This window comes from Muntiacus reevesi, chromosome 17, assembly GCF_963930625.1.
Source record: "Muntiacus reevesi chromosome 17, mMunRee1.1, whole genome shotgun sequence".
Taxonomy (NCBI): Eukaryota; Metazoa; Chordata; class Mammalia; order Artiodactyla; family Cervidae; genus Muntiacus; species Muntiacus reevesi.
In genome coordinates this window covers 1,448,219-1,473,569 of record NC_089265.1, presented here as the reverse complement: position 1 = coordinate 1,473,569, position 25,351 = coordinate 1,448,219, and the positions used below count along the sequence as shown (strand labels likewise).

Genomic DNA, 25,351 nt, shown 5'->3' with positions numbered 1-25,351 from the left:
TTTCATAATACTTCTTTGTTTGACTTCATTGTAATGTATTCAGTCAATTCCATATTGTTAGACATCTACATTCCTCTTAGTTTTTCTGGTTATAAACAATGGTTGCTTTATGTATACATTTTTGCCCATTTGTCTTAGAAGTGAACTTTCTGTCTAGGGGACGCCTATAGCTAGCATGCCTTCTGCAAAGACTAGCAGTTTATGTTCCCACCAATAGTTTGTGACAGAAGTCTAAAGCAGCTGACAAAGAATTCTTTTTGAAAACAACAAAATGAATTTACTTATATTAGTAATTGGCAATGTTTTCATATTGTTTGCTGAACAAAGGGATGTGGGTAGAGCCAGAGTCATTGTACATTCAAACACCAAAATTCCTACTGACTGGGGGTGGGAGGGGTCACGGGAGGTTAGCTGAGAAGTTCAGAAATGAGGAAAACAAGTGTTTCACATGGAGATGGAAGAGAGGAGATAGACCAATGGTGACTGCCCTAGCTTGCCAGTTTGGATGACTTGCAGTGCCATCTTCTGGCAAAGAAGCCAAAAAAGTTCAATTTCCATGCTAGCAATAAAGTGCTTCTTTAATACAAGCAGGACTCAATCACATTGAAGGAGAACCCAGAGAGGCTTAGACTTTGGCGTGTTGGGCAGGACATGAGGGGAACGAAACTGATTTCTTGGAAGCAAATATATGAATCATTTGCATGTGAGGTCTCTGGCAAAATCTGTGGTGTCTCTGCCAGCTACACACAGCAAGTATGAAAGGTACAACCTAGAGAGGAATTAAGACGGCCACACCACCATCCTCCTTCAGCTTCAAGTTTGGATTCTGCAGTATCACTGTGTTACTCTCAGAAAGGCAAGTTAGCCAAAGGGCTACTCAGAGACTACACCGAACCTGATTCCTTATTACAGAAAAATCTGTCTCCTCCGTCTTTGAAACTCCTGCAACAGAGAAAGATACTTAGACCACTGAACCTTTCAGTGTACCAAGTAAGAAACACATACACCCAGTAGTTGTAAAGGTGTGGTAAACCACGTTATATTTATTTGTTTTTTCTTTGTTTCTTAATTTATTCTCTTTAAACCATGTTATATTAAAAATTCAAGACTTAAAAATACTCTTTTGCTTTAATCATCCAAAATATAGTAGGACTAGTCTTGCTTTTTAAAAACATTCTATTTGTTTATTTATTGAGGTACAGTCAGTATATAATATTACATAAGTTTCAGGTGTACAACATATTGATTAAAAATTTTTACAGGTTATATTTCAGTTATAGTTATTGCTGCTGCTGCTGCTGCTGCTGCTGCTGCTAAGCCACGTCAGTTGTGTCTGACTCTGTGCGACCCCATAGACAGCAGCCCAACAGGCTCCTCTGTCCCTGGAATTCTCCAGGCAAGAATGCTGGAGTGGGTTGCCATTTCCTTCTCCAATGCATGAAAGTGAAAAGTGAACGTGAAGTCGCTCAGTCATGTCTGACTCTTGGTGACCCCATGGACTGTAGCCTACCAGGCTCCTCCGTCCATGGGATTCTCCAGGCAAGAGTACTGGAGTGGCTTGCCATTGCCTTCTCCATAATTGTTAACCAACAGTATCTGTTTCTCTGTGCTGTATAATACGTGTCTTTTACTATTTATTGTATACATAGTAGTTGTACATCTTGTGCCCCACCCCTCTCCTCACTGATAACTAGTATGAATAGTTTGTTTTTCAGTCTTCTTTCTTTTATATTCGCTAGTTTACATTATTTTCTAAATTTCACATGTGACATCATTACAGTATATGTCTTTGAGTTATTTCACTTGTCTTGCTTTTTAAAGCAAAAGCAGTTTTCAAAATGTGGCATTTCTGGGCTTTCTTCGTGGTTCAATGGTAAAGAATCCGCCTACCAGTGCAGGAGATAGGGGTTTGATCCTTGTTCTGGAACGGATCCAACAAGCCACGGAGTAACTGGGCCCTGTGTCACAACTTCTGAAGCCCGTCCTCCCCAACAAAAGAAGCCGCCGCAATGCTAAGCCTGCACACTGCACCTGGAGAGCAGTCCCGGCTCTCTCCAACTCGAGAAAAGCCATGCAGCCAAGAAATACTCAAAACAGCCAAAAGATGATTAAAAATGTGACATCCCTAACAAAGCTAAATAAGTCCCTTTTCCATGGCAGTACGTGTGGGACTAATTTATCACAGGCTTTGCTCCACGACACCTCTGCGTAGGGCTCCGGTTGCCGCCTGGCGCTCCCGCCCCCTGCGCCTCCCTCCCCTCCTCCCGCAGCCGGCTGCACCTGCAGCGCCAAACCTCCAGAGCCCGGCCCCGCCTTTGCCCCGCCCCCGAGGTCATTCCCGGCCGCCCCCGCTCAGCGCCTCTGTCAGCGCGCTGACGTCACATACCCGCGCCGGGGCGCCCCGCCCGCTGCTCTGCCTCCTGTGAGGTATTGGGGCGTCCTGTGAGGAGTCCTGAGGCGGGATCTCTAAGCGCTTCTCCGCGTCGCACGAGTATCAGGTGTCCGCGTGGCGAGGCGGGGGGACGAACCGTCAAGGGGCCCCCAGACCCAGTGAGCCCACCCCGCCAGGCCGCCGGCAGCCGCGGCTAGAAGTTGGGGGCGGCGCCCGGGGCACTCCCCCTCCTGCCGTTGTCAGGGGCTCGGAAACCGGTTGGTTCGGTCCGGAGACGCGGAGTCGTGTCCCGGGGCGTTGACCCGGGCGGGGCAGGCTGTGGCCCGATGCGCTTTCCGGACAGTGGAAGGTCGGCTCTGCCTCGGTGAGCCCCGCGGGGAGGCGGCGGCCCGGGAGGGTGCCCACGGCCTGAGTCCTGAGGTGAGCGGCGCTCGGGGAGGCGTAACGTGCAGAACTGAGAGGTCGTTCTCTTGCGGGAGACCTCGCCCTGACTTCATTGTGGGGAGGCTGCGGACTCCTGCCCTGAGGTGCACGGAAATAGGCGCATCTCACTTAGATGATAATTCTCTAAGGAGTAGCGTTACTAAGCAATCCTTGGACGTTATTAATAGGCGATATAAAAAAGAAAAGCGATAGTGAGCATGGAATTACAGTAATATTAGAAGTGTTGTTATGGATAAGAAGTCATTTACGTTGCTTATCTCTTGTCTCCAGTCTTAAATTGCATACGCGTTTTAATTATAAAACGAGTAGCAATTAACTGGTTAGCTAATAATCTTACATTCCACTTACCGTAATTTCAGTCTACATGTAAGGCATTGAAAGTTCTAATACCTTTAGAGTTCATAAGGCTTTAAAATATATATATATATATATATGTAGGCCTAATTTTTATTCTCTACGGTAAGATCCTCCCCAAAACGTAGAGATTTTTTTTTTTTTATTGCCATGGTAAATTACATCAGAGATAACTTGAAGGATTAAAAATAATTAGCAATCTCTGCTAACAATGGCCTTTTCTTATGATGCAGCAGTATTGTAGAGACCATGGAGGGAAGCCATATGTGGAGAGAGTAGTTCTTTGTGTTTTAGATTTGTCTGAAATTAGAGGATCCACAGATCTGTTTCAAGATTGCTCACTTTTTTTTCCCCCCCTTTGGTGAGAGATAAGGAGCCTATTTTGTGGAAAAATAGGTTTTTGTACAATAAGAGTCACCAATTGGGTGTTTCATAAAGGTTATGGAACTTGGCCAGGGTAGTCCTTTTGAGGTCATTTTCATAATGTATTGATCCTGTGTTCTAAGTAAATCTTAACTGTAATCCTGTGGACATGGCATCTTCTCATGAATATAAACCATTTACATGTTTGTATTTTCCCCTAGGGAAACTGTTTTTTGTCTGAATAGTCTTACAGAGAGGACTAGACTTAAGCAGATTATTTTGAACCAACTCTAGTAGGAATCCCATTTTTGTCTTCTGCTTTTTCGAATTATGAGAAATGAGACAGGGCCTTTCCTCATTGAGGAGTTAAATTGACCTTCTCCTTCAGCCTAAAATGGGATTTATTATTTTGGGAGAACTATATGTGTGGATCATAGTTGCAGTTAGTACCATAAGTTCTTGAAAGCTGTTGACATTTCTTCACCAGTGTTTCCCTTTAGGGCAACTTGCTTGTCCGTCAAATAGCTGAAGCAGCTGAAAAGGCTTGATTCAAGTTCCAGATTATTGAGGATACAGTTTTTCATCATATACTCTTTGACATTTTTCACATTTGGTGCACAGTTTTTTGTATCAAACATTCATGACTTAAAGATGTTCTTGTAACATGTAAGGAAAGATGTCTTACTTGACTAACAGACTGCTTTTTCTGGAACGTAGTTGACATACTTAAAAAGAGTGATGTCATATAGAAAAATTTGAGGGACATTTAACTTTTATCATCTGAAGTTTGTGTTGGTATAAAGTGAAGAAAATGGATTTAATTTTTCTTTTTTTTTTTTTGCCACATGATTCCCTAGTTTTTAAAATGCTGTTTGTTTCAAAATCCATTTTTTGCCTTCAGAGTTAAAATGTTACCATGGTCATCCACCAAATAAAAAAAAATTTTTTTTAATGTATTTCTAGACTCTCTGTGATTTGCCTCTTTCATAATTAGCTTTATAATGTCTCTTGATATCAAGTAAACAAGTCTTCCTTCATTGTTCTTTTTTTTTTTTTTTTTCAGTATTTCTATGGCTGTGGTGGTGGTGGTTTAGTCCCTAAGTCGTGTCCAACTCTTGCAATCCCATGGACTGTAGCCTGCCAGGCTCCTCTGTCCATGGGATTCTCCATGCAAGAATACTGGAGTCCGTAGCCATTTCCTTCTCCAGAGGAACTTCCCAACCCAGGAATCAAACCCATGTCTCCTGCATTGCAGTCAGATGCTTGACTGACTCAGCTTTGAGAGGAGCCCCTAAGTTTTCTATGGCTATTCTTGCTCTTTTTTTCATGTTAACTTTAAAAATCAGCTTGTCTGATCAACCTCACACCCAGAGCTTGTGTTTATATTAGGGAAGCATTAAATTTAAAGATTAAGAATTAAAATCTTTCTGATATTGAATCTTCTTTCCCTTCCATGTCATTTTGTTTCTTCTTTGTTTTTCTGTCTATTCTTCTGAATATCTTTTGCTGGTTTGTTTTCCAGATTACTTAATCCTGATGACTGTAACACCCACACAATGAGTTCTTAATTCCTGATATTTTATATTTTACTTTTAGGAGTTTGTTTAATAAAGATAAATTTCAGTTCTTTGTTGAAATTCTCCTCCTTTTTTAAAAAAATCACTTTTGTCTATTGTTCCCTCTTATTTTCTTAAACATATTAATCAAGGTTATTTGAAGTCTCCTCCTGATAACTCCATTTTTGAGTCATTTGTGAGGACTAATCTGTTTCAGTCTTGCCTTGTGTTGCATAGCTTAGGAGTGGGCTATCTGACAGGAGAGGCATTTACAAGCACATTTTTGGACTTGTTCTGTTCTTTTTCCTCCTCCTCAGGATTTTTGCAGCCCTAAACTTTGCCCGCTTTCTCCTTAGTGCCTAAGACTGCTGTTTTATATTCAGGCTTTGTTCTGTGTGCAGAAATTTAATCCGAAGTTCTTTTATAATAGCAAACACTGGAAACAACTTGAATGTCTAATGAGAGGGGATCAGATAAATAAGTTTGGGAAGTAGTCTTATTAAGCTTTTATTCTTATTGCAGGTAGTGAATCGTAATCCTGACAGTAGTTACTGTAGGAAAAAGTTAGCTTCTTTCTCCACATATAATAAGTCTATATAGTATTTGACTTTTCAAAGTATTCTTATAGAATTTAAATGTTACTAGTTTTCTCCTTTTAGCTATTCCTACATTGTATGAGTAAAAGTGAGGTAAGGTTTATTTAACTTTCAGTAGATTTTATATATATATATATATATATATATATATATATATATATATACACACACACACATATATATATATTTTAAGTAAAATAGTCACTGGGGAATTGGAATTTGAATTAAACTTTATAATTGTTACAGATGTCATGGTTTATCTCTGTTAACTGATACATTTTTATTTTGTATGTCTAGCATATCTGTTAAGATGCCTTAGAAAAAGAACCATGGAGAAATACATTAGAGTACAGAAGATTGGAGAAGGTTCATTCGGAAAAGCCATTCTTGTCAGATCTACAGAAGATGGCAGACAATATGTTATCAAAGAAATTAATATTTCAAGGGTAAGTGTGTTTTTTGTTTGGTTATCCAAGTAGAAGTCTGGTTACAAACAGATTCATTGTTAGAGACAAAAAAAAAATGTATGGCAACATATGACATAAAGAGAGACTGTTGTAATTGCAGAGAAAACCACTCATTTCGGAAGAGTCTGTGAGTCCTTTTAGACTTTTTTCTGTGATGTGTGCTGGTGTTTATGTGTTTAAAAAAGATACATCCCCTACTGCTCTGTGACTTAATCTGATTTGAACATCTTAAAATGTTTTTTTGTGTGTGCATTCAACTCATTCTTTTTAACTTCTGGCTATATTTTATTACTTGGGCTGTGCTTTATGGTAACATTATTTTTAACTACTCTCTTTTGGTTGGACTTTTATATCATTTATTTACTTAATTTACTGTTTTTTCACCTTCTGTTTCAGATGTCCAGTAAAGAGAGGGAAGAATCAAGGAGAGAAGTTGCAGTGCTAGCAAACATGCGACATCCAAATATTGTCCAGTATAGAGAATCATTTGAAGGTTAGATACAGACTCCTAAGCCTGTGACGACTGCTGCGTACTTTCCTCTTAAGGATCTTTTTGTGAATTATTCTCAGAAAGAAAAGTATATTATTTCTGCTTGAGTACACATGCATATGAGTGTCAGCTTTCTTCTCCATTAGTACTAATGCCACCCTGTCCCTGTGTAGCTTAGTACTGAGTCACTGTCACTGAGGTTACTTATAAAAAGGCAGTGTGGTAAGTGCAGAAATTTAGACAGAGCAGGAACAGTCATCTTCACCTTGTAAAACTAAACTCCCTTTAAGTGCTGCCACCACTGCCACTGAGAAAATGTTGTCATTTTAGGAAGTACCCTGCTTGTTAGTGTTTTCCTGTATATGTCATTATTATAATATTGAGATACTATATTAAATATACCTTTTATATAATATATATGTGTATTATATATAAAGTGTTCTCAAGTTTTTAAAATATTATAAAATATTGCTATTTTGGAAATATCTACCATTATATTTGGTAATGCAGGAACTAAGGTAAAACAAAGCTTCTCTAAAGGCAGGTCAAGGTGGTTTATTCATTTCCATTATTGTCAGAAATTTCTGTCAGTTGCAAAGTAAAAAAATAGTCTAGATCGAAAGTAGAAGATAGTTTAAGTGACCATTTCAGGCTCTTATTACATACAAGTTTCAGCATCTGAATTAGAGTATCCTTGTTCCCAAATAAAGTTATCTATTAAAGTAGAATATACTTTAAAAAATATATGAATCAGTTAACACCTTCATAAAGTGCTCAGTTTATTTTTTTTATGATGACAATGAAGTGAGGCTTTATACCTCATGGTAAAGAGTACAATGTTAACCATCTCTTTCTTCCCAGGACCTTGAATTTCCTTTATCTTTCCCCTAGTCTTTTAGTTTCTTTTTGCTTTCATCACCAGGATCTTAGTATTTCAAGGGAAAAGGTTTAAATGTATGTCAACAAATATTCTATCAGACGTTTTACTTAGAAACATCTGAATGGTTCAGAAGGGATGGCACAGTCTTTAAATAAGGTCATATTACTACTGCCATTTAGCTTTAAAAAAGTAAATGCACATGGGAAATGTATTCAGGAGTACACACATGCATGGACCCCAAGCTCCCTGTTCCTTCCACTTTGCTCATTCTCATTCCTTAAGGATAAGCTTTGCAAATAATCCCATGTTGATTCCTTACTGTGTTTTCTGTGCCTTTGTGGAACAAACAAGTGTGTAGCTTTTGATGTTTAAAAACAGGTGGGATTAAAAAAAACAACAACAGGTGGGATCATATGTATGTATGTCTGCTTTTGGTTCTTTTCACTTAGTATCTCACGCATGTCTTTCCATGTCACTGTGTATTGTTGAGCCTGTTCTTTACAACTTTCTTGTAACATTGCAGCGTTTCTCACTGTATGCACTTTGTGGCTCTACCACAAGGTGTGAGAGTTCCTGTGTCTCACAGAATCTCCAATCTTGGCTTCTATGTTCATTTTCAAATTTATCAGATGTAATTTTATCTGGTGAGTCTATTCGTTTGGTCACAGTTCCTTTTTTCTACTTCATTTGAAGCATCTTCTCATTTTATCATGGACCTCTTTAGTTTCTTATAGACCTTGTGGGAGCTCTGAAACACAAATTTTTCATTTTTCTCTAAAATGATTAAAAAAATGAACATTTTAAATCTCTCAATTTTAAAAAATGAACAAGTTGTTTAAAAAAGCGGAATTCTGATGTTGTTTTGAACGTCTGTCATGAAAGGTGAGGAAATTACTGTCTTTGGAGTTCTTCTCCACTGATTTTTGTTCATCTTGACAGAGTAAAAATGATCAGTTCAGTCGCTCAGTTGTGTCCGACTCTTTACGACTGCAGCACGCCAGGCCTCCCTGTCCATCACCAACTCCTTGAGTTTGCTCAAACTCATGTTCATTGAGTTGGTGATGCCATCTAACCATCTCATCCTCTGTCGTCCCCTTCTCCTTCTGCCCTCAGTCTTGTCCAGCATCAGGGTCTTTTCCAATGAGTCAGCTCTTCACATCAAGTGGCCAAAGTATTGGAGTTTCAGCTTCAACATCAGTCCTGCCAGTGAGCACCCAGGACTGATCTCCTTTAGACTGGACTGGTTGGATCTCCTTGCAGTCCAAGGGACTCTCAAAGAGTCTTCTCCAACACCACAGTTCAAAAGCATCAGTTCTTTGGCGCTCAGCTTTCTTTATAGTCTAACTCTTACGTCCATATGTGACTACTAGAAAAACCGTAGCTTTGACTAGTTGGGCCTGTGTTGGCAAAGTAATGTCTCTGCTTTTTAATATGCTGTCTAGGTTGGTCATTACTTTTCTTCCAAGAAGCAAGGGTCTTTTAATTTCATGACTGCAGTCACCATCTGCAGTGATTTTGGAGCCCAAGAAAATAAAGTCTGACACTGTTTCCCCATCTATTTGCCATGAAGTGATGGGACCAGATGCCATGATCTTAGTTTTCTGCAAGTTGAGCTTTAAGCCAACTTTTTCACTCTCCTCTTTCACTTTTATCAAGAGGCTCTTTAGTTCTTCGCTTTCTGCCATAAGGGTGGTGTCATCTGCATATCTGAGGTTATTGATATTTCTCCCGGCAATCTTGATTCCAGCTTGTGCTTCATGCAGCCCAACATTTCTCATGATGTACTCTGCATATAAGTTAAATAAGCAGGGTGACAATATACAGCCTTGATGTATTCCTTTCCTGATTTGGAACCAGTCTGTTGTTCCATGTCCAGTTCTAACTGTTCCTTCTTGACCTGCATACAGATTTCTCAGGAGGCAGGTCAGGTGGTCTGGTATTCCCATCTCTCAGAATTTCCCACAGTTTGTGGTGATCCACACAGTCAAGGGCTTTGGCATAGTCAATAAAGCAGAAGTAGATATTTTTCTGGAACTCTCTTTTTCGATGATCCAGAGGATGTTGGCAGTTAGATCTCTGGTTCCTCTGCCTTTTCTAAAACCAGCTTGAATATCTGGAAGTCCACGGTTGACATATTGTTGAAGCCTGGCTTGGAGAATTTTAAGCATTACTTTACTAGCGTGTGAGATGAGTGCAATTGTGTGGTAGTTGGAGCATTTTGAAATAAAATCATCATAATCTCTAACAATCTTTTGTTCTGAAATTTTAATTCTTAGAGTGTTTTGGCCTTGATTCTATGCTTAGACAGAGTCAATTCTTATTGTTAATTCTTTTATACCTTAGTTACCCATTTTCAGAGATATTTGAATTTATCTCCTACTTGTCTGGATTTCATCAGTTTTTTTTCATGATGAGCTTATGAATGATGTATTCCCTCAATGCGGTTACTATTTGCATTTGTTAGAGTGTCTAACTGATGTTTTTATACTGATAGGTATCTTTGATGATACTTTTCTGTTTACAAGCACATTATGTCTTCTGGTATTGAATGTTTCTGTAGAAAAGTTTGACATCAGCATAATGCTTCTCTTCTTCTTGAAGATAATTTATCTTTTCTTGATTCTCAAAGAATTCTTTCTTCAGAATTAAATTCAGCAGAATATGACTTAGTATTAATACTTCTGCTTCATTTTGTCTTGGAACATTTTGAACTCTTTCTGCCTCCAGATTCTGGTTTTCCTTTGTTTCAGGGAAGTTTTAACATTTCACTATTTTTTTTAAAAAATCCGTTTATACCTTAAAATGAGGAAAGATATTCCAAAATTTGTCAGAAGGTTGTCTTAGTTTACAAATGAATTCTTTCTTGTAAAGTCTCTCGTGTTATAGGATGTGCTCTCAAATTTTTTAAAGAATGTTACATAGCAAAACGTTTCTGGGGAAGAAGACTAAACTGAGTTAGTTTTGAGTGCTTATAGAGGACCTCAGGCAGAATCAGTTTTTAAAAGACATCAAAGAAATTTAATATTGATGTCTTAATTGCAGATATCAGATACTGTTATAAGTCTTCTAAAATCACTTAAATGGTAGTATGATTATGTTGTAACAATAATGTATATGAACTGTTTAGGATGAATTTTTGAAGTCCCAATATTTTGCATATGGGGATTAGGACACTGAAAAAATTCCACTGACAACATAAACAGATTTTAAAAGTGCTCTCTTTCAAATAAAAGTTAATGAAGATCGTGTATATTGGGGAAACATAGGTGAATCAATAAAGACATTGATACTGATGAGAAATGTGAAAATTTTGGATAGAATTTTTTGTAAGATTGAAGTCGGCTGAAAAAAGTTTTTCCAGGTGTATAAATTTATAATTAAATTTGAACATTAAATATGATACTTTTTTATTATTAAATAGATACTTTTTGTCTATATTCCTACATTTATAAATTTAAAAAATTGTTGCTATCATTGAGAAAGTCTTATGTCACTGTATATTTGGGTATCTGTTATCCATGTTTGTTTACTCTGTGATTCATGTATTGCTATCTATTTTTAGTTGTCTGCAGCTATCATCTTCTAATTGGTTTCGTATTTTTGTCTTTGTTTCCTACAGTCTTTGCTTTTTATCCTATGTTTTTAATGAAAAAGGCTCATATATGGAGCTGTGTGTTGGCATTCAACTTGTTCCCCGTTGGTGCTGCCAGAATCTAACTTCTCTATTTTCTTAAAGAACTCTTTTCTTTGAGGCTAAATTTGGATTGCTTTTTGCTGTGGGTAATATTAAAAGAAAATCTGGCCAGTATTGGGTTAAGTGAGAAAGATATTTAATGATCTCACCTAACAGGAAATCTAACAGATGGGCAGTCCTGCATATATGACAGGTTAGACTCTGTCTGATTTCTACTCAGGCTACCTTAACACACACGTTTTTAAGCCTAGTGCTGTCACCTTGTCCTGAGATGACACTTTGCAGCTCCAGGCGGCACCTGCATCCAGAAGATGCTGAAGAAATGGACTGAGGGCAGCACCAGCCACTCTGCTCCTGAGTCTCTTCCTGGGACCAGTCAAGCCAGGGCTTTCTCATAAGCACTTGTTCAGATTTCCTCTTAGATTATAGTGGGCAAAATGGGATCACTGACTACTTCAGTACTAGGGAAAACTGGGAGTTAGGGGATCTGGGATTATTTTCAGCTTCTCAAGTGGGGCAATGAAGGGAGAAAAGTGTTAGAATTTTGACGTTAGCCTTCCTGCAGGTGTGCTCACTGAGGGGTCAAGCTTCCTGTTCTCTGTTAAACTCCTGGTTGTTTTCTAATAGACATCGAGGCTTTGTCACTTGGCTTACAGTCTTTTTGCCTCAGTTTCAGGCAGTTTCTAGGTGTTCATTCTTTGAGGGGTTTTTTGGAGGGTGTCTCTTCAATGCTGTGTGAGTCCCTTGGTGACCGGGGTTGTGTTTTATATTTCTGTATCCCTGGCATCTCACGCCAAGTGCCTGCCACAAACTAATAGTTGGTAGCCAGATGCTTGAATGATGGAATACGAAACAGACTAGTATTTCCCTCATGGTGAAAAGACTTCTCTGTTAACCTTAGGTTTAACTAGTATTTATCCCAAAATAAATAGTAAATGCTTAAGCAACAGAAAATATTACAGAACTCAGATATTTTACTTCAGGATTGCTTCTCCATTCCTTTCTCAGGTCCTGTTTAACGTGTCTCTCTGTCTCTGTGTCTGTCTGTGTCTGTCACACACATACACCTATTTTTTTAATCTTGTAATAGTTTTAATTTTTGATACATGCATATGGTACAGAATTCAAAGGTTGCATAACAGTAAAAAGTCATCTTCTACTTCTCTTTGAGTTACCTGTTTCTTCCTCTTGGTGGTACCCATTGTTACTACTGTCTTGCGTTTCCTTCCACACATACTCTAAGCAATGTTAAGCATATGTAAGTCATAGCACACTGTGGTTAATTTTTTATGTATGTTTCTCAATCTGTGTAAATGGTGACGTTCTATACATATTTTTTATAAGCAGTTGATTATAAGGTTTTCTGTGTTTTTTCCACATACTGACTTCTTATATGATATATTTGGATGATCTTTTCATATCAATTGTATCAGCTGTATCAATAGAGCTTCTTAATTAGCTCATTCATGTAGGTTCCCAGCCCCTGGCACATTAGAAGCAGTGTATCCAGGAGTAATGTGGGCATGGCAAGTAACAAGACCAGCACCCAAGCCTGCCGAGAGTAAGGCTATGAGCCCAAGGCAGCAGGAGAAGTGGGCTCCAAGAGGGCTGCCCTTGAGCTGTGACAAGTGACCCTGGTCACTCCTCCTGCCGGGGAAAAGGTCATGTAGTCCTATTCCTATGGAAGAATGAAGGTGAGAAGAAGGATGAGAAGTGTCCTTCTTGTCCTGTCTACCCCTGGAAGGGTCACGGATGTCATTTTTCCTGTGGACTGAAACATAAAGGTGATTAGGGAAGTGCTGCATCTTTATGTTTGTTCACAGATGTAGAAAAAGAGAGTTCCCTGGGCGTAGAGACTGTCTTTCGTTTGAGTCACAGCATCTGTTATTGTGTTTATTTGACATTTAATTAAGTGCATGAAATGAAGGTGAAAAGTAATCATCAACTGGAAACCAAGATTACCTATTTCTGACAAATGCATGGAAAAATCTGTTTTTTTAAGATGATGTTTAAGAAGTTATATCTATTAAGTGAAAGCATATATATCTGTCTGCATTTTGTACATATTCCAGATAAGTTTATGTCAGTGTGGACACTGATCTCTACTGGATTGATGTATTCTTGGTAGAAAAATCATTAATGATGGAGTTGCCTGTTAACCCAAGTGATCACAAAGTCTATACAACCAGTATACATACCTTGGCTTTTGCATTTCTTCTGTGTCTCTGTTTTTAGCTTAATGGAACACATTTAATTAATTGCTGCTTTCTATTAAACCTTTCAGTTCAGTTGCTCAGTCGTGTCTGACTCTTTGCCACCCCATGGACCACAGCACGCCAGGCATCTCTGTCCTTCACCAACTCCCAGAACTTGCTCAAACTCATGTCTTTTGAGTCGGTGATGCCATCCAACCATCTCACCCTCTGTCGTCCCCTTCTCCTCCCACCTTCAATCTTTCTCAGCATCAGGGTCTTTTCTAATGAGTCAGTTCTTCACATCAGGTGGCCAAAGTATTGAGTTTCAACTTCAGTATCAGTCTTTCCAATGAATATTCAGGACTGATTTCCTTTAAGATGGGGACTGGTTGGATCTCCTTGTAGTACAAGGGGCTCTTCAAGAGTCTTCTCTAACAGCACAGTTCAGTTAACCTTTAGGTACCTTTAATATAGCTGTGCTTTTAATAAACATTTTTAAAAAGGAATGTAATGTTTATATTTTATAGAAAATGGCTCTCTCTACATAGTGATGGATTACTGTGAAGGAGGGGATCTGTTCAAAAGAATAAATGCTCAGAAGGGCATTTTGTTTCAAGAGGACCAGGTGAGTTAGCATATAGGCGATTGAGTCTTAATCCACGAATGTTGTTGAGAAGTCATTCAAAGCTTATTTTTTATGCATGTGTTTCTTTATAACCACAGGTGCTGACTGAGTGTTAGCCACATACTCTAGCACTGCAGTCACATTTTTGCTCTCATGAGATGGTTTATAATTTATGTTGGCAACTTTTCTTGTGACTTGTGGATTTGGTATCATGTTTTGAGAGTCTTGTGTCAGTCAAAGATATTATAGAAAATCAGCCTGTGTTTTCTTCCTCGCTTTATACTTTAATTTTTGATTTTTAAAAATGCCATCTACTTGGATTTTTTGTTTTTTTTATGTTAGAAGTGAGGTAGAAATTCAGCTTTTTTACTTTCAAGTGGCCAGCTGCAGAGTGTATATTTATATGTAATGAATGTAGGGTGAAAAAGAAGTCAGAGGTGTCTTCCAGTAGTCCAGCTTGATTTTTTTCCCTCTTGTGATTTTTACTTCTGTAAAAAAGTAGTATATTTAATAACAAAGAAAAGTCACTCAGCATCATACTATCCTAAAATATAAAGTATTTTCCTTTTTCACTCTTCTCTGAAAATTTCTTTCCATATTAATTCTGATTTATAAAAGATGCCTTAGGAGCAGTTCTTACATTTAAATGTAGTGTGTGTACTACATGTAATGTGACTTTTGATCTGAGTATCTACCTAATGTAAATGACGTTAATTACAATGAAATTAAAAGTTACAACTTTTTTTTTTTAGGATTTAGATCCTCTCTTCCCTAGATATTCCTGAGTTCTTTTAATGAACAGGGAAAGACTAATGTGAAATATAAATTTTTAAAGAAATGATCTGATTTATCCCCCCTAGATTTTGGACTGGTTTGTACAGATATGTTTGGCCCTAAAACATGTACATGATAGAAAAATTCTTCATCGAGACATAAAATCACAGGTATGTTTTTTCTGTCACTACTAACTTCTAAGTAGATTTGGACATTGGGTCAGCATTGTCTTGGGCAAAGACTGGACTGTAACAATATATGTGGATTTTTTTCGTCTTTTTTACAGAACATATTTTTAACCAGAGATGGAACAATACAACTCGGAGATTTTGGAATTGCTAGAGTTCTTAATAGGTAAATTCTGGTTTGATGCAGTGTCTTCAGTGAAGTTTTAATTCATGGTTGTATACTTGTGATAATTTATAATATCTTTAAGTATCTTAAGTTTCTCCAATAATTCTCTTTTTGTTCTAGTACTGTAGAGCTGGCTCGAACTTGCATAGGGACCCCATACTACTTGTCACCTGAAATCTGTGAAAATAAACCTTATAATAATAAAAGGTATTTAAAATGATACTTATTTCATGTTGTATAATATTTTCTTTAAATCTTTCTTTGTTATACAATTATTAACTTTCAGAATATTATTCTAAAATCAGTAATGGACATATGTCCACATATGTACATATTCATATGTATATATACTTTTTTAATATATGATGAGGGGAATTGTAAAGAAGCTATTTCACTCTCTTGCTGAAGGAACTATGGAAAGAATTACTTTCTTATCTCAGTTATAATGGGAAACAGTGCTTTCTTTGTCTTTTCATAGTAGTTACTTCCTATTGATTACAGTAATTGATATTTATTGAACACTTGCTATGTGCCAGAGACTGTTTTAAATGCGCTGTATATGTCTTCATAGTGGCCTTGTGAGTTGTAGGTATTTGTCATTCCTCCTTTCCTTAGAAGGAAAACAAATGCAGAGAGAGGTGAAGTGACTTCATAGTCCCAGGCATCTGACTCCCAAGTCCAAATTCCTAATCACTGAGTCGTAGGATGGCTAACAGATTGAATAGTGTGTGTGTCAGGAAGAGGAATTCTGCCACTGAATTCCAGTTACCTTTTCTTTTCTCTCACACACACTCACTTAAAAATCCCAACTCAGAAACATTGACCTTAGTTTTGAAAGCACCCTATGAGGCTAAAAGGAAGTGGTGGCTGGCAATAATGCATGTATTCAGGATTGCTTTCCACCCCGTCCCCCCTTTTCTTTTGAGGGTAGGGAAACTATATTTCAGACCTGAGCAGAAGGGATGAGAGCATCATCTGAGCAATGTATTTAAATCAGTTACGATGATCAGTCAAGTCCATGGAGTGTTTTATTAGTGGATATTCTAAAGGAGAGTAGTATTTTCTTTGAGCTAAAGTAATTTTACATGTTAATGCTATTTCAGTGTCTTTTGGGTGATTCAGTTGTGAAAATATTAGTCTTTAAATTTGAAATGGATTTAATCATCCCTTGAAGAATTTTATATAAAATTTATTTTATGAAAAAATGCTTTAAAGCTGTAGTGGATAAACATCATTAATTTACCTAGAAATTCATATTTTCCCAGATGTTTCTTAAAGAATTTTATTAATAAGATCATTAATGTTTTTATTTATAGCTTTTAGTTTATAACATGTTCAAGTTACTAAAGGCTTTTTACATTTACTTTTTTATCTTAGTGGAATCTTAAAATTAAACAGATTTTGAGGTTACAGTTTTGACTTTGTAGATTTTTGTGAGAGATTGGCTACATAACTTTAGGATTTCTTTTTTTTTTTTAACTTTAGGATATCAATAATGGGTTTTATTCTTTTCCAATACATTCAACCTCCAAGAGCAGTGGTTTTTCCTTTTTTTGACTTGTAGCTATGAATTGTGAGGGTTTTTTTTTTCTCTTAAAAATAGAAATAGTCTTTTAGTTATAAAAATATCTGTTTATTTAAGATAAAAGAGCAGAAGAGACTGTGGATAAAGATGATAGTGTAACTAAGTCTTGAAATTAGAAAATAAATTAATGTATTTACTCTTTAACATTTCTTAGTTGGTTGTCACAGATTTGTTTCATTCAGATTTACTTTTAGTAAATTAATATTTTCTTCATTAAAGCAGTATTTTACTTTATAATATTTAAGAAATTGTATTTTGCAAATGATTAAATAAAACATTTTGATTTTTTGCAAAATAAGAAAACTGACATATCTGAAATATACTGATTTTGTTTAAATATTGTTTTGTTAATGACACTTAAAGTAATTATTTAGGCAACTTATTTTTCTAATCTGGGATAACCGCTTTCGTCATTTTAGTTATGGTTGAAATTTTAAGTTTGAAAGAACACGTTTTATGGAACCTGTGCTTTTGCAAAATATTTTCAAGCTGCTTTGTCTTCTTAAAGTGAAAATCTTTTAAAGTAATTTCTGATTCTTGGAGAAGATCTCTCATTTTTCTGTTTTCTAGTGATATTTGGGCTCTGGGGTGTGTCCTGTATGAGATGTGCACACTTAAACATGCAGTAAGTAGAAGTTTGTGAAATATTTTACAAATTATGTGAAAAAATGCCTATACTATTTGTTTAAAAAAATCATTTGCCATCTTTCAGATGACCCACTTGTACTAGGAATTACTCTTCTCTGTTGGTTTGTGAATTTCTCAGTATTTTCTGAGATGTAAATGTAAATCAGTTTTCCCTTAACATATATGCATATGTCAAATATGCATGTTATATATGTTGTTATAATATCATATATCATACTTCATTCTAGAAAATTATTTCTAAAGACATTTGCTATCTTATAAATGTTAAACTTGCATAATGAATTTGATATTTTGGCTTAACAGACTATTAATTTCATTTTAGCAATTTTTCTCAAAACATCCAAATTTTTAATTTTAGAATTGAAATTATCTAAAGAACAGTTTTCAGCATACTTACGGGAAGGTGATTTTACTGATGCAAGTAATGTTTAATTCAGAGTATTTAAAAATTTTCACTTTTTAGGTGGCACATAATTTACCAAAAAGGGGAAGTTCTTGTTCTAAGTAGGTTCAGTTTTAATCACTATCCATATTAAAATCTTGCTTTTTAAAAATGCTTCCTCTACTAATTAAAGAGTAATATATTTTTATTACAGAAAACTTTATCTTTCTGGCTTACTTCACTCTGTATAATGGGCTCCAGTTTCATCCATCTCATTAGAACTGATTCAAATGAATTCTTTTTAACGGCTGAGTAATATTCCATGGTGTATATGTACCACAGCTTCCTTATCCATTCATATGCTGATGGGCATCTAGGTTGCTTCCATATCCTGGCTATTATAAACAGTGCTGCGATGAACATTGGGGTGCACGTGTCTCTTTCAGATCTGGATTCCTCAGTGTGTATGCCCAGAAGTGGTATTGCTGGGTCATATGGTAGTTCTATTTCCAGTTTTTTAAGAAATCTCCACACTGTTTTCCATAGTGGCTGTACTAGTTTGCATTCCCACCAACAGTTTATTACAGAAAACTTAAGAGAATAAATAAAACCATAAGGAAGTGGATAAATATCAAAAGTGATTGCTCTAGTCAGTAATGTCTGCTTGTAAATTGTTTCTTTCTAGACTTTCTTCTAGAATAATTTATGAGTTCCATTTTTGTTTTTTTTTCCCCCTCATAAGTTTTGTTGAATTGTATAAGCACTTTTATAGCCTATCTTTATTGCCTGATGTTATTTGACTATTTTTTTCGCTGTATTTTTTCATGGTTGCATTGTCTTCCATTGTATTACGTTAAGATTTTATTTTTCTTAAGGAAAAGAGCATAGACTGCCAAAGTGATATGACCTGGTGGGTATCAGATCTACATTTGAAGAAATTGGTCAGTTTTTCTGTGACATACAGTGGTTTAGGTCTAAATCTATATATTTTTATTTATTTGTTATTTTTTTTGGCTGCACCCTGCCATTATGGGATCTTAGTTTCTGACCAGGGATTTGACCTTTGGCCTGTGGCAGTGAACGCAGAGTCATAACCACTGAACCATCAGGGAATTCCCTAAACCTACCTATTTTTAAAAAATCTTTTCATTTGCATTGTTCTGTCACCATTGCTTCTGTATTTTGGAGTTACTTACCCTTAAGTGGACACATGAAGCTCAGTAAGTCATTAATCTTTATTTTATGAAGAGCTTATCATTTGAGAGATAAGTGAAATTTCACTGTAGTGAAGGAATAGAGTATAACCTGTTTCTGCATTTAGGATTCTTTCTTAGGTACATAGACATTTCTAGATGATTGAATTGTAGTCACATCTTAATAAACAATATCATATTTTATGTGCTAGGGGAACTCATCATTTAAGAGAACTCTTTTATACTTTGTATAATTACCATTGCCTACTTCATACTATGTTTTGTTTTCTTAATTGTATATATTAACATAAGTGTACAACTGTTCTATACCATTTTAACTGAGATCTCAAAAACTTAATTTTACTTTCAAAATGAAATCGTCTTTTTCGATTTTAAACTGCCCACCTCTTTTTTCCCCACTTAAGAGTTTATATTGTGTTTGATCCTAAAATATATGTTTCCACTGATGAGGTTTATATTCCCATTTGGAATTCTTGCCACGTTGCTGACTCCATATGGCTTTTGGGAGCATCACACATTTAAAAATAATGAGCAATGTGTAAAAGAAATTAATACCTTTGTTTATTACATTTTCCCCAAAGACTTTTAGTTCTCTAGTTAATTTCCTATTCTAGTTGCTACAGCAGGGGCACAGGAAGGCAGATCTTAAATGAAGACCACCAGGTTTGCTTGTTTTACCATCTTGGTTATTATTATCTTTTATAAACCCTTTACTCTGATTAGTACCTGTATTCCATCTTTCAGTTTTTTAAATACGTAAAAGTTTAATCTTATAGCAGGTTATACCATTTCATGAGAACTGGTATTTTCTTTTAAATGTCTTTGTAAGTAACCAAGTGAATCTTGCTCTGGAGAGCATGTGCTGATTAAAATATTGGAAAGAGGGTTACAGTTCTGTTGTTTGTTAATAGGAAAAACTCTGTTTCTTATTGTTGATACTTACATTTTCAACTTACGTTTCATATGTTTCATTTATTTTCTCGATTTTAGTTTGAAGCTGGCAATATGAAAAACCTGGTACTGAAGATAATATCTGGATCTTTTCCACCCGTGTCTTTGCATTATTCTTACGATCTCCGCAGTTTACTCTCTCAGTTATTTAAAAGAAATCCTAGGGATAGACCATCAGTCAACTCCATATTGGAGAAAGGTTTTATAGCCAAACGTATTGAAAAATTTCTCTCCCCTCAGGTATGTTTTTTTTTTTTTTATTTTGTAGTTAAATTGAGCAGGAGGGTTGTGGAGCTTGACTGGGGCGTGGCCTCTTCTGTTTGGAGGAGAGCTCTTTGCAGACCTGGGGGTTGCGTACCTTTCCCAGCTGTGCTGGAGTCACTTTCCTTTCTGTTTTCCTGCTACTCTTCCCCTTCCTGTTTGCTTTCCAGTTGTGCATTTGCATTTCTTCTCTGTTTCCTCTTAACACTTACTGTTTAACTTCTGACACCTCTCGTCACCATGTGTATAGCAGTTTTTATACATCAGGCAGAATTCAGTCCTGACCCTGTGTACCTGGAGGTGGCATCAGGTCTTACAGTTCAAGGGCTCAGTCTCTCCCACAGGACCACCCCCACTTCAGAAGCTATTTGTAAGTGGCAGGTTGTCACCCGTGTTTCTGTCCATCCAGTTTATGTGTCAGGTTCCCATGACCCCTGCCTCTGGTTCCACTGATGTGCCTGCTGGGGCAGCTCACAGGACTCGGAGAAATTTACTTCCTTTCACCAGTTTATTGTAAAGCATGTAGGTGAACGGCCAGGAAAAAAGGTACCTAGTGGTGAGGTCCAGAGGCATCCTAAGTGCAGGAACTGGGGTCCTCCCTTGAATGTTTGCCAATTCAGAAGCTTTCTGAATTTTCCCTATTTTTTTATGGAGTCTTCATTAGTAGGCATGATCAGTAAATCTTTGGTCCTTAGTTATTGGTTCCAGCTCCTTTCCTCTCCTGGTTAGGGGAGGGCAGTGGGATTGGAATTTTTAACCCTCTAATCTGGGAGTTGGTTTCCCTGGCAACCAGTTTTCATCCTTAGGTGCTTTCCAAATGTCACCTCATTAACAAATTTTGGTGTGTCTCAAACGGGCTTGTTTTGAACAACAAAAGGCACCTTTATGTGCTTCCCACTGAGGAAATTTCAAGGATTTTAGGAGCTGTGTGCCAGGAACTGAGTGCTGACCAAGTATGTGTTTCTTAATATAAGTCAAAATATCAGAGTTATTCCTCTGTCTCTTCAGTTTCTGTTGTTTTGTTTTCCAGTTTTTTTATTCTGGTAAAATAGATACAAGATAAAATTTATTAGTGTCACCAGTTTTAAGTGTACAATTAAATGCATTCATAGTGCTGTGCACCCATCATCTCATCCATTTCCAGGTCTCTCTTCCTCTTGGAAAACTGAGTCTATACCCATTAATCAGTAACTCCCCTTCCCCTCGCCCTGGCCCTGGTATCCGTCTTTCTGTATTCTCCGACTTGGGTTTCTAACAGTAAGACTATTCAAAATTTCAAATTTTCCCTTTCCTCACCTGTGAACAATGGGATTATAAATGTATCTAATTAATAATGTCTTGAAGTGGTTACCAGAGTCAAAAATCATAATGCTTGTGAAGTGCTTAGTGTCTAATACTTACTAAGTACTCAGTATACTCGGTATATGTTAAGTATTATCAATATAACTTTACTGTGTTAATATATTATCTTTACCACTTCTTCTCTAGTAGAAGATTGCAAACCACTGTGTGTGGGCATGTATATGTATATATAATAGATTGCTGACTCATGATTCCTCCTCTACTACTTGTATACAGGTGCTTAATAAATACTCGTTGAGTTGAATTTTAATTGAACACGATTTATCAAAAATCTATCCCAAGTCAATTAGTATATAAGTATGGTCACCTGAAAGTGGAATTATTTTACATAATTTGTGTGACCTTTGTTGATTTAAATGATCACTGTTAAACTCTTCTATGAATCAGATATCTAGCAAAATCATAGTTTTATTACTTTGAATGTTCATGAGATGAGAGGTAAGTGTCTTATTTCCTCTGACTTTTTACAGAATATCCATATGAGCAAATAATCTTCAGGAAACAGAGATGTGGATTTAACTGTTACTACCAAGAGAATACATTAGTAAGCAAGAAAGCCAGTTAAAATTTGGCAGTTGGAGGCCACTAGTATAGGACATAGCTACAGTCTCTGAAGTGTGGGTGTTTTACAAGACTCCTTTGTTACAAATAGCATTTTCAAGCACAGATTTATGTTGCAGTGTGCTATTGTTTTTGACAGCTACTGGAGAAGAAAGAATGACTTCAGTCAATCTCTCTGAGTTTGTTTTCTCCCATACCAACAGTTAGGACAGACATATAGTCTCAAGGCTGCAGTGAAGCACTGGAATTCAGCTCAGTTCAGTTCAGTCACTCAGTCGTGTCTGACTCTTTGCGACCCCATGGACTGCAGCACGCCAGACCTCCCTGTCCATCACCAACTCCTGGAGTTTACTCAAATTCGTGTCTGTTGAGTCGGTGATGCCATCCAACTATCTCATCCTCTGTTGTCCCCTTCTCCTCCTGCCTTGTCTTTCACAGCATCAGGGTCCTTTCCAATGAGTCAGGAATTCAGCTAGCCAGCAACAAAAGAAAATACTCAAGCCTGATATACACAGAATATGTAACATGGAAAGAAAAGAGGGCAGATGATGGCTACTAGTAACAAGAGTATTTGACAGACACGCTTAGTAAATACATGGTATCTCGTTGTGTAACCACCACTTAGATTTCACTCTTCACCAAAAATGTTCTTTTCTTCTTATGATTTTTCTGCTATATATCTGCATTTGATTAATTCTAGAAGAAAGCTTGTCCACAGAAATGATAAATAAGTTGGTAAGATTGGGAAGAAGTTGACATACGAGAATTTTGATGAATGGACAATTTAGGTTTTAGTACAGTTTATTTGGCAACATAATTGTGACTGAAAAAAAAATATTTTGATTAATTTTTTAATTTGAAAATTTCACATCTTTTCTAACTTTCCCCCCACCTCTTTCAATTTAAGCTTATTGCGGAAGAATTTTGTCTAAAAACATTTTCCAAGTTTGGAGCACAACCTCTACCAGGTAAGTGGAGTTTAATATGAATCCTTTCCTGTGTTTGTGATAATCAGTATACTAATTATATTGGAGGTATTTGTAGATACAAGAAGTTGAGGTAGTTGTATGATAAATCTAATCCAGAGGAAATGAATCTAAAATTTTTTTATGATATGTGATGAGTTAATAACAAAGTTTCCATTTATTATCTGCCTTCATTTAAATGAATTCTATTTTGAAATCTTCTTTCTTACTCAAGTGTTCAGCTCATATTCTGAGAATATTGTTATGAAATGTTATAAAATGCCCCAAGTGCAAATCCTTTTTGTTTTTTGTTTTTTTTGCAAATGCTTTTTTTTAAATTTATTTTTTTATTTTTGATTGTACTGGGTCTTCACTGGCTTTTGTTGCAGCAGTCAGTAGTTGTGGAGCGTGGGCTTAGTTGCCCCAAGGCATGTGGAATCTTCCTTGACCACAGGTAAAACCCATGTCCTCTGCATTGACAGGCAGATTCTTATCTTCTATACCACCAGGGAAGCTCCAGTGCAAATCTTGATGTAAAATAATTTTCTTTAAGAAATATTCTTTATTGTAAAGTACTTTAAAAGTAAATCGGTGTGAAGTCAGACACCGTAGCAAGGATAGTTATTTTTTAAATATGGGCCAGCAGCTGTGGAGTATTTGTTGGATTGTCAGTGTGGTTATATATTGTTTATGTATATATCTTTGTGAGAGGGAAATCATTTTTTCCCCATGGAGTGATTTCAGATGACTTCTGATATCCGTGGAAGTTATTAAGACTTGAAGATTGTTGTTTTTTAAGCATAATGCTTTGCATGTCTTACTCCATTGTGAGTATAAATACATTAATAAAAATGATTCCCATATCATAAAACTTGAGTCCCTAACTGCTGGACAGGGTGTGGCAATGTGTTCTTGGGAAGGCCAATTGTGTCAGCTCTTCTTAAACACCCTGGGGCTCATCCTCTGAGCCGACAGAAGCTGACCATCCTGGCAATCAGCCCAGTGGGAACCATGTTCATGAGACAGACATAAGGCAGGGTCAGCATGTCCCTCCTGGCGCTCTTGCCTCATGAGAAGTCACATCTTCATCAAAGCCTCCTTGTCACACAGACAGAAATCCCTGGGTCAGCACGGTCTTGCCAGTGGATGAGCCTCCCAGGCAGTGGAGCAGGGTTCCCTAGTGGGAGGAGCTGGATGGAGGCGTGTGTGATACAAGGAGTTGTCTTGCTCCTGGCCTTGAGTCCCTCATGGGCTCCCGTCATGGCAGGAAGCTTCCTCCTGGGAGGCGCACCTCTGAAATGGGGAGCACTCAGAAGCCAGATGAGAGCCGAGTAGCCCTCCTCCTTCTCTGGGGTGCAGGGTACTGTTCCTGTGGTCTCCTGGGACCCCTCCTGTTTGTGCTTTGGTGCCTCTTGCCCCTTTTCTGGCACACATGTGGTTATGTTAATATATGCAGCCAAGTTCCAGTGGTGTGACTGTATCTGTTTTTGAAAAGAAGCTTACAGTTCTCAGAGGGAAAATTTTTTTCCTCACATTTCCTAATTCCTGTCACAATACAGTTGAAGTATGTCTTTAGAAAAACTTACTGTAATATACTGTATCAGTTTCTCAGGTTTTCTACACACTTCAATTGTGAATATAAACTGCCAGTCAAATGGCTAATGTTGCTTTTATTTTTATAAGCATTCACTAAATTGTGTGAATATGTCATTTTATAATATGTCATTATAAAAATCAAAAAGAAGAAAATAAAAATTACCCTACTCTTAATACAGACTGTTTTATTTGGTATATATATTTCAATGATAACAGATGCATAATGATTGGAAATTGGGGTTGTGTTATATGGAAAGATTTTTTTTTTTAATTTCACAATATTATATCTTGATCATTTTCTAATGTAGTTAAATATGCTTTGAAGAACAGTGTTTAGTGGTAGTGTTTTCTTGTAAACGCCTAGTTAAATTTTTTCTTCATCCCCCTGCTATAGAAGAAGCACGCTGGTTGGCAGAGGTAGATCACGTGATTCTGGGACAGGGTGTAGCCCTGGGGTGGAGGGCAGACGGGGTGGAAGCAGGGCTGAGCAGGGAGAGCGAGTCAGGGTGGAAAGGACCACTGGGAGGCCTCATGCAGCCGGGGTCTGACCTCCCTTAGTCTCAGGAATGTGAAGTCTGGACTTCCATTTTCATTACTTTAGTCTGAACAGCTTATCTTCAGTTTGTTATTGTTCTAAGACTG

General features: G+C 37.1%; 1 protein-coding gene across 8 annotated transcripts in view; it reads left to right on the top strand.

Annotated features, from left to right (window-relative positions):
* Positions 1-2,437: 2,437 nt before the first annotated feature.
* NEK1 (NIMA related kinase 1) overlaps positions 2,438-25,351 on the top strand; it is a 119,687-nt gene continuing 96,773 nt past the window's right edge. For 7 of the 8 annotated variants that reach the window (XM_065908038.1, XM_065908035.1, XM_065908041.1 and 4 more), the window contains exons 1-10: positions 2,438-2,812; positions 6,003-6,151; positions 6,569-6,665; positions 13,959-14,056; positions 14,917-15,000; positions 15,117-15,184; positions 15,305-15,391; positions 17,340-17,394; positions 20,004-20,204; positions 23,056-23,116. In XM_065908038.1, the coding sequence (XP_065764110.1) occupies positions 6,035-6,151; positions 6,569-6,665; positions 13,959-14,056; positions 14,917-15,000; positions 15,117-15,184; positions 15,305-15,391; positions 17,340-17,394; positions 20,004-20,204; positions 23,056-23,116 (868 nt within the window). In that variant the 5' untranslated portion in view covers positions 2,438-2,812; positions 6,003-6,034. The remainder of the gene's footprint in view (positions 2,813-6,002; positions 6,152-6,568; positions 6,666-13,958; positions 14,057-14,916; positions 15,001-15,116; positions 15,185-15,304; positions 15,392-17,339; positions 17,395-20,003; positions 20,205-23,055; positions 23,117-25,351) is intronic. The other variant, XM_065908036.1, reaches the window with a different exon arrangement.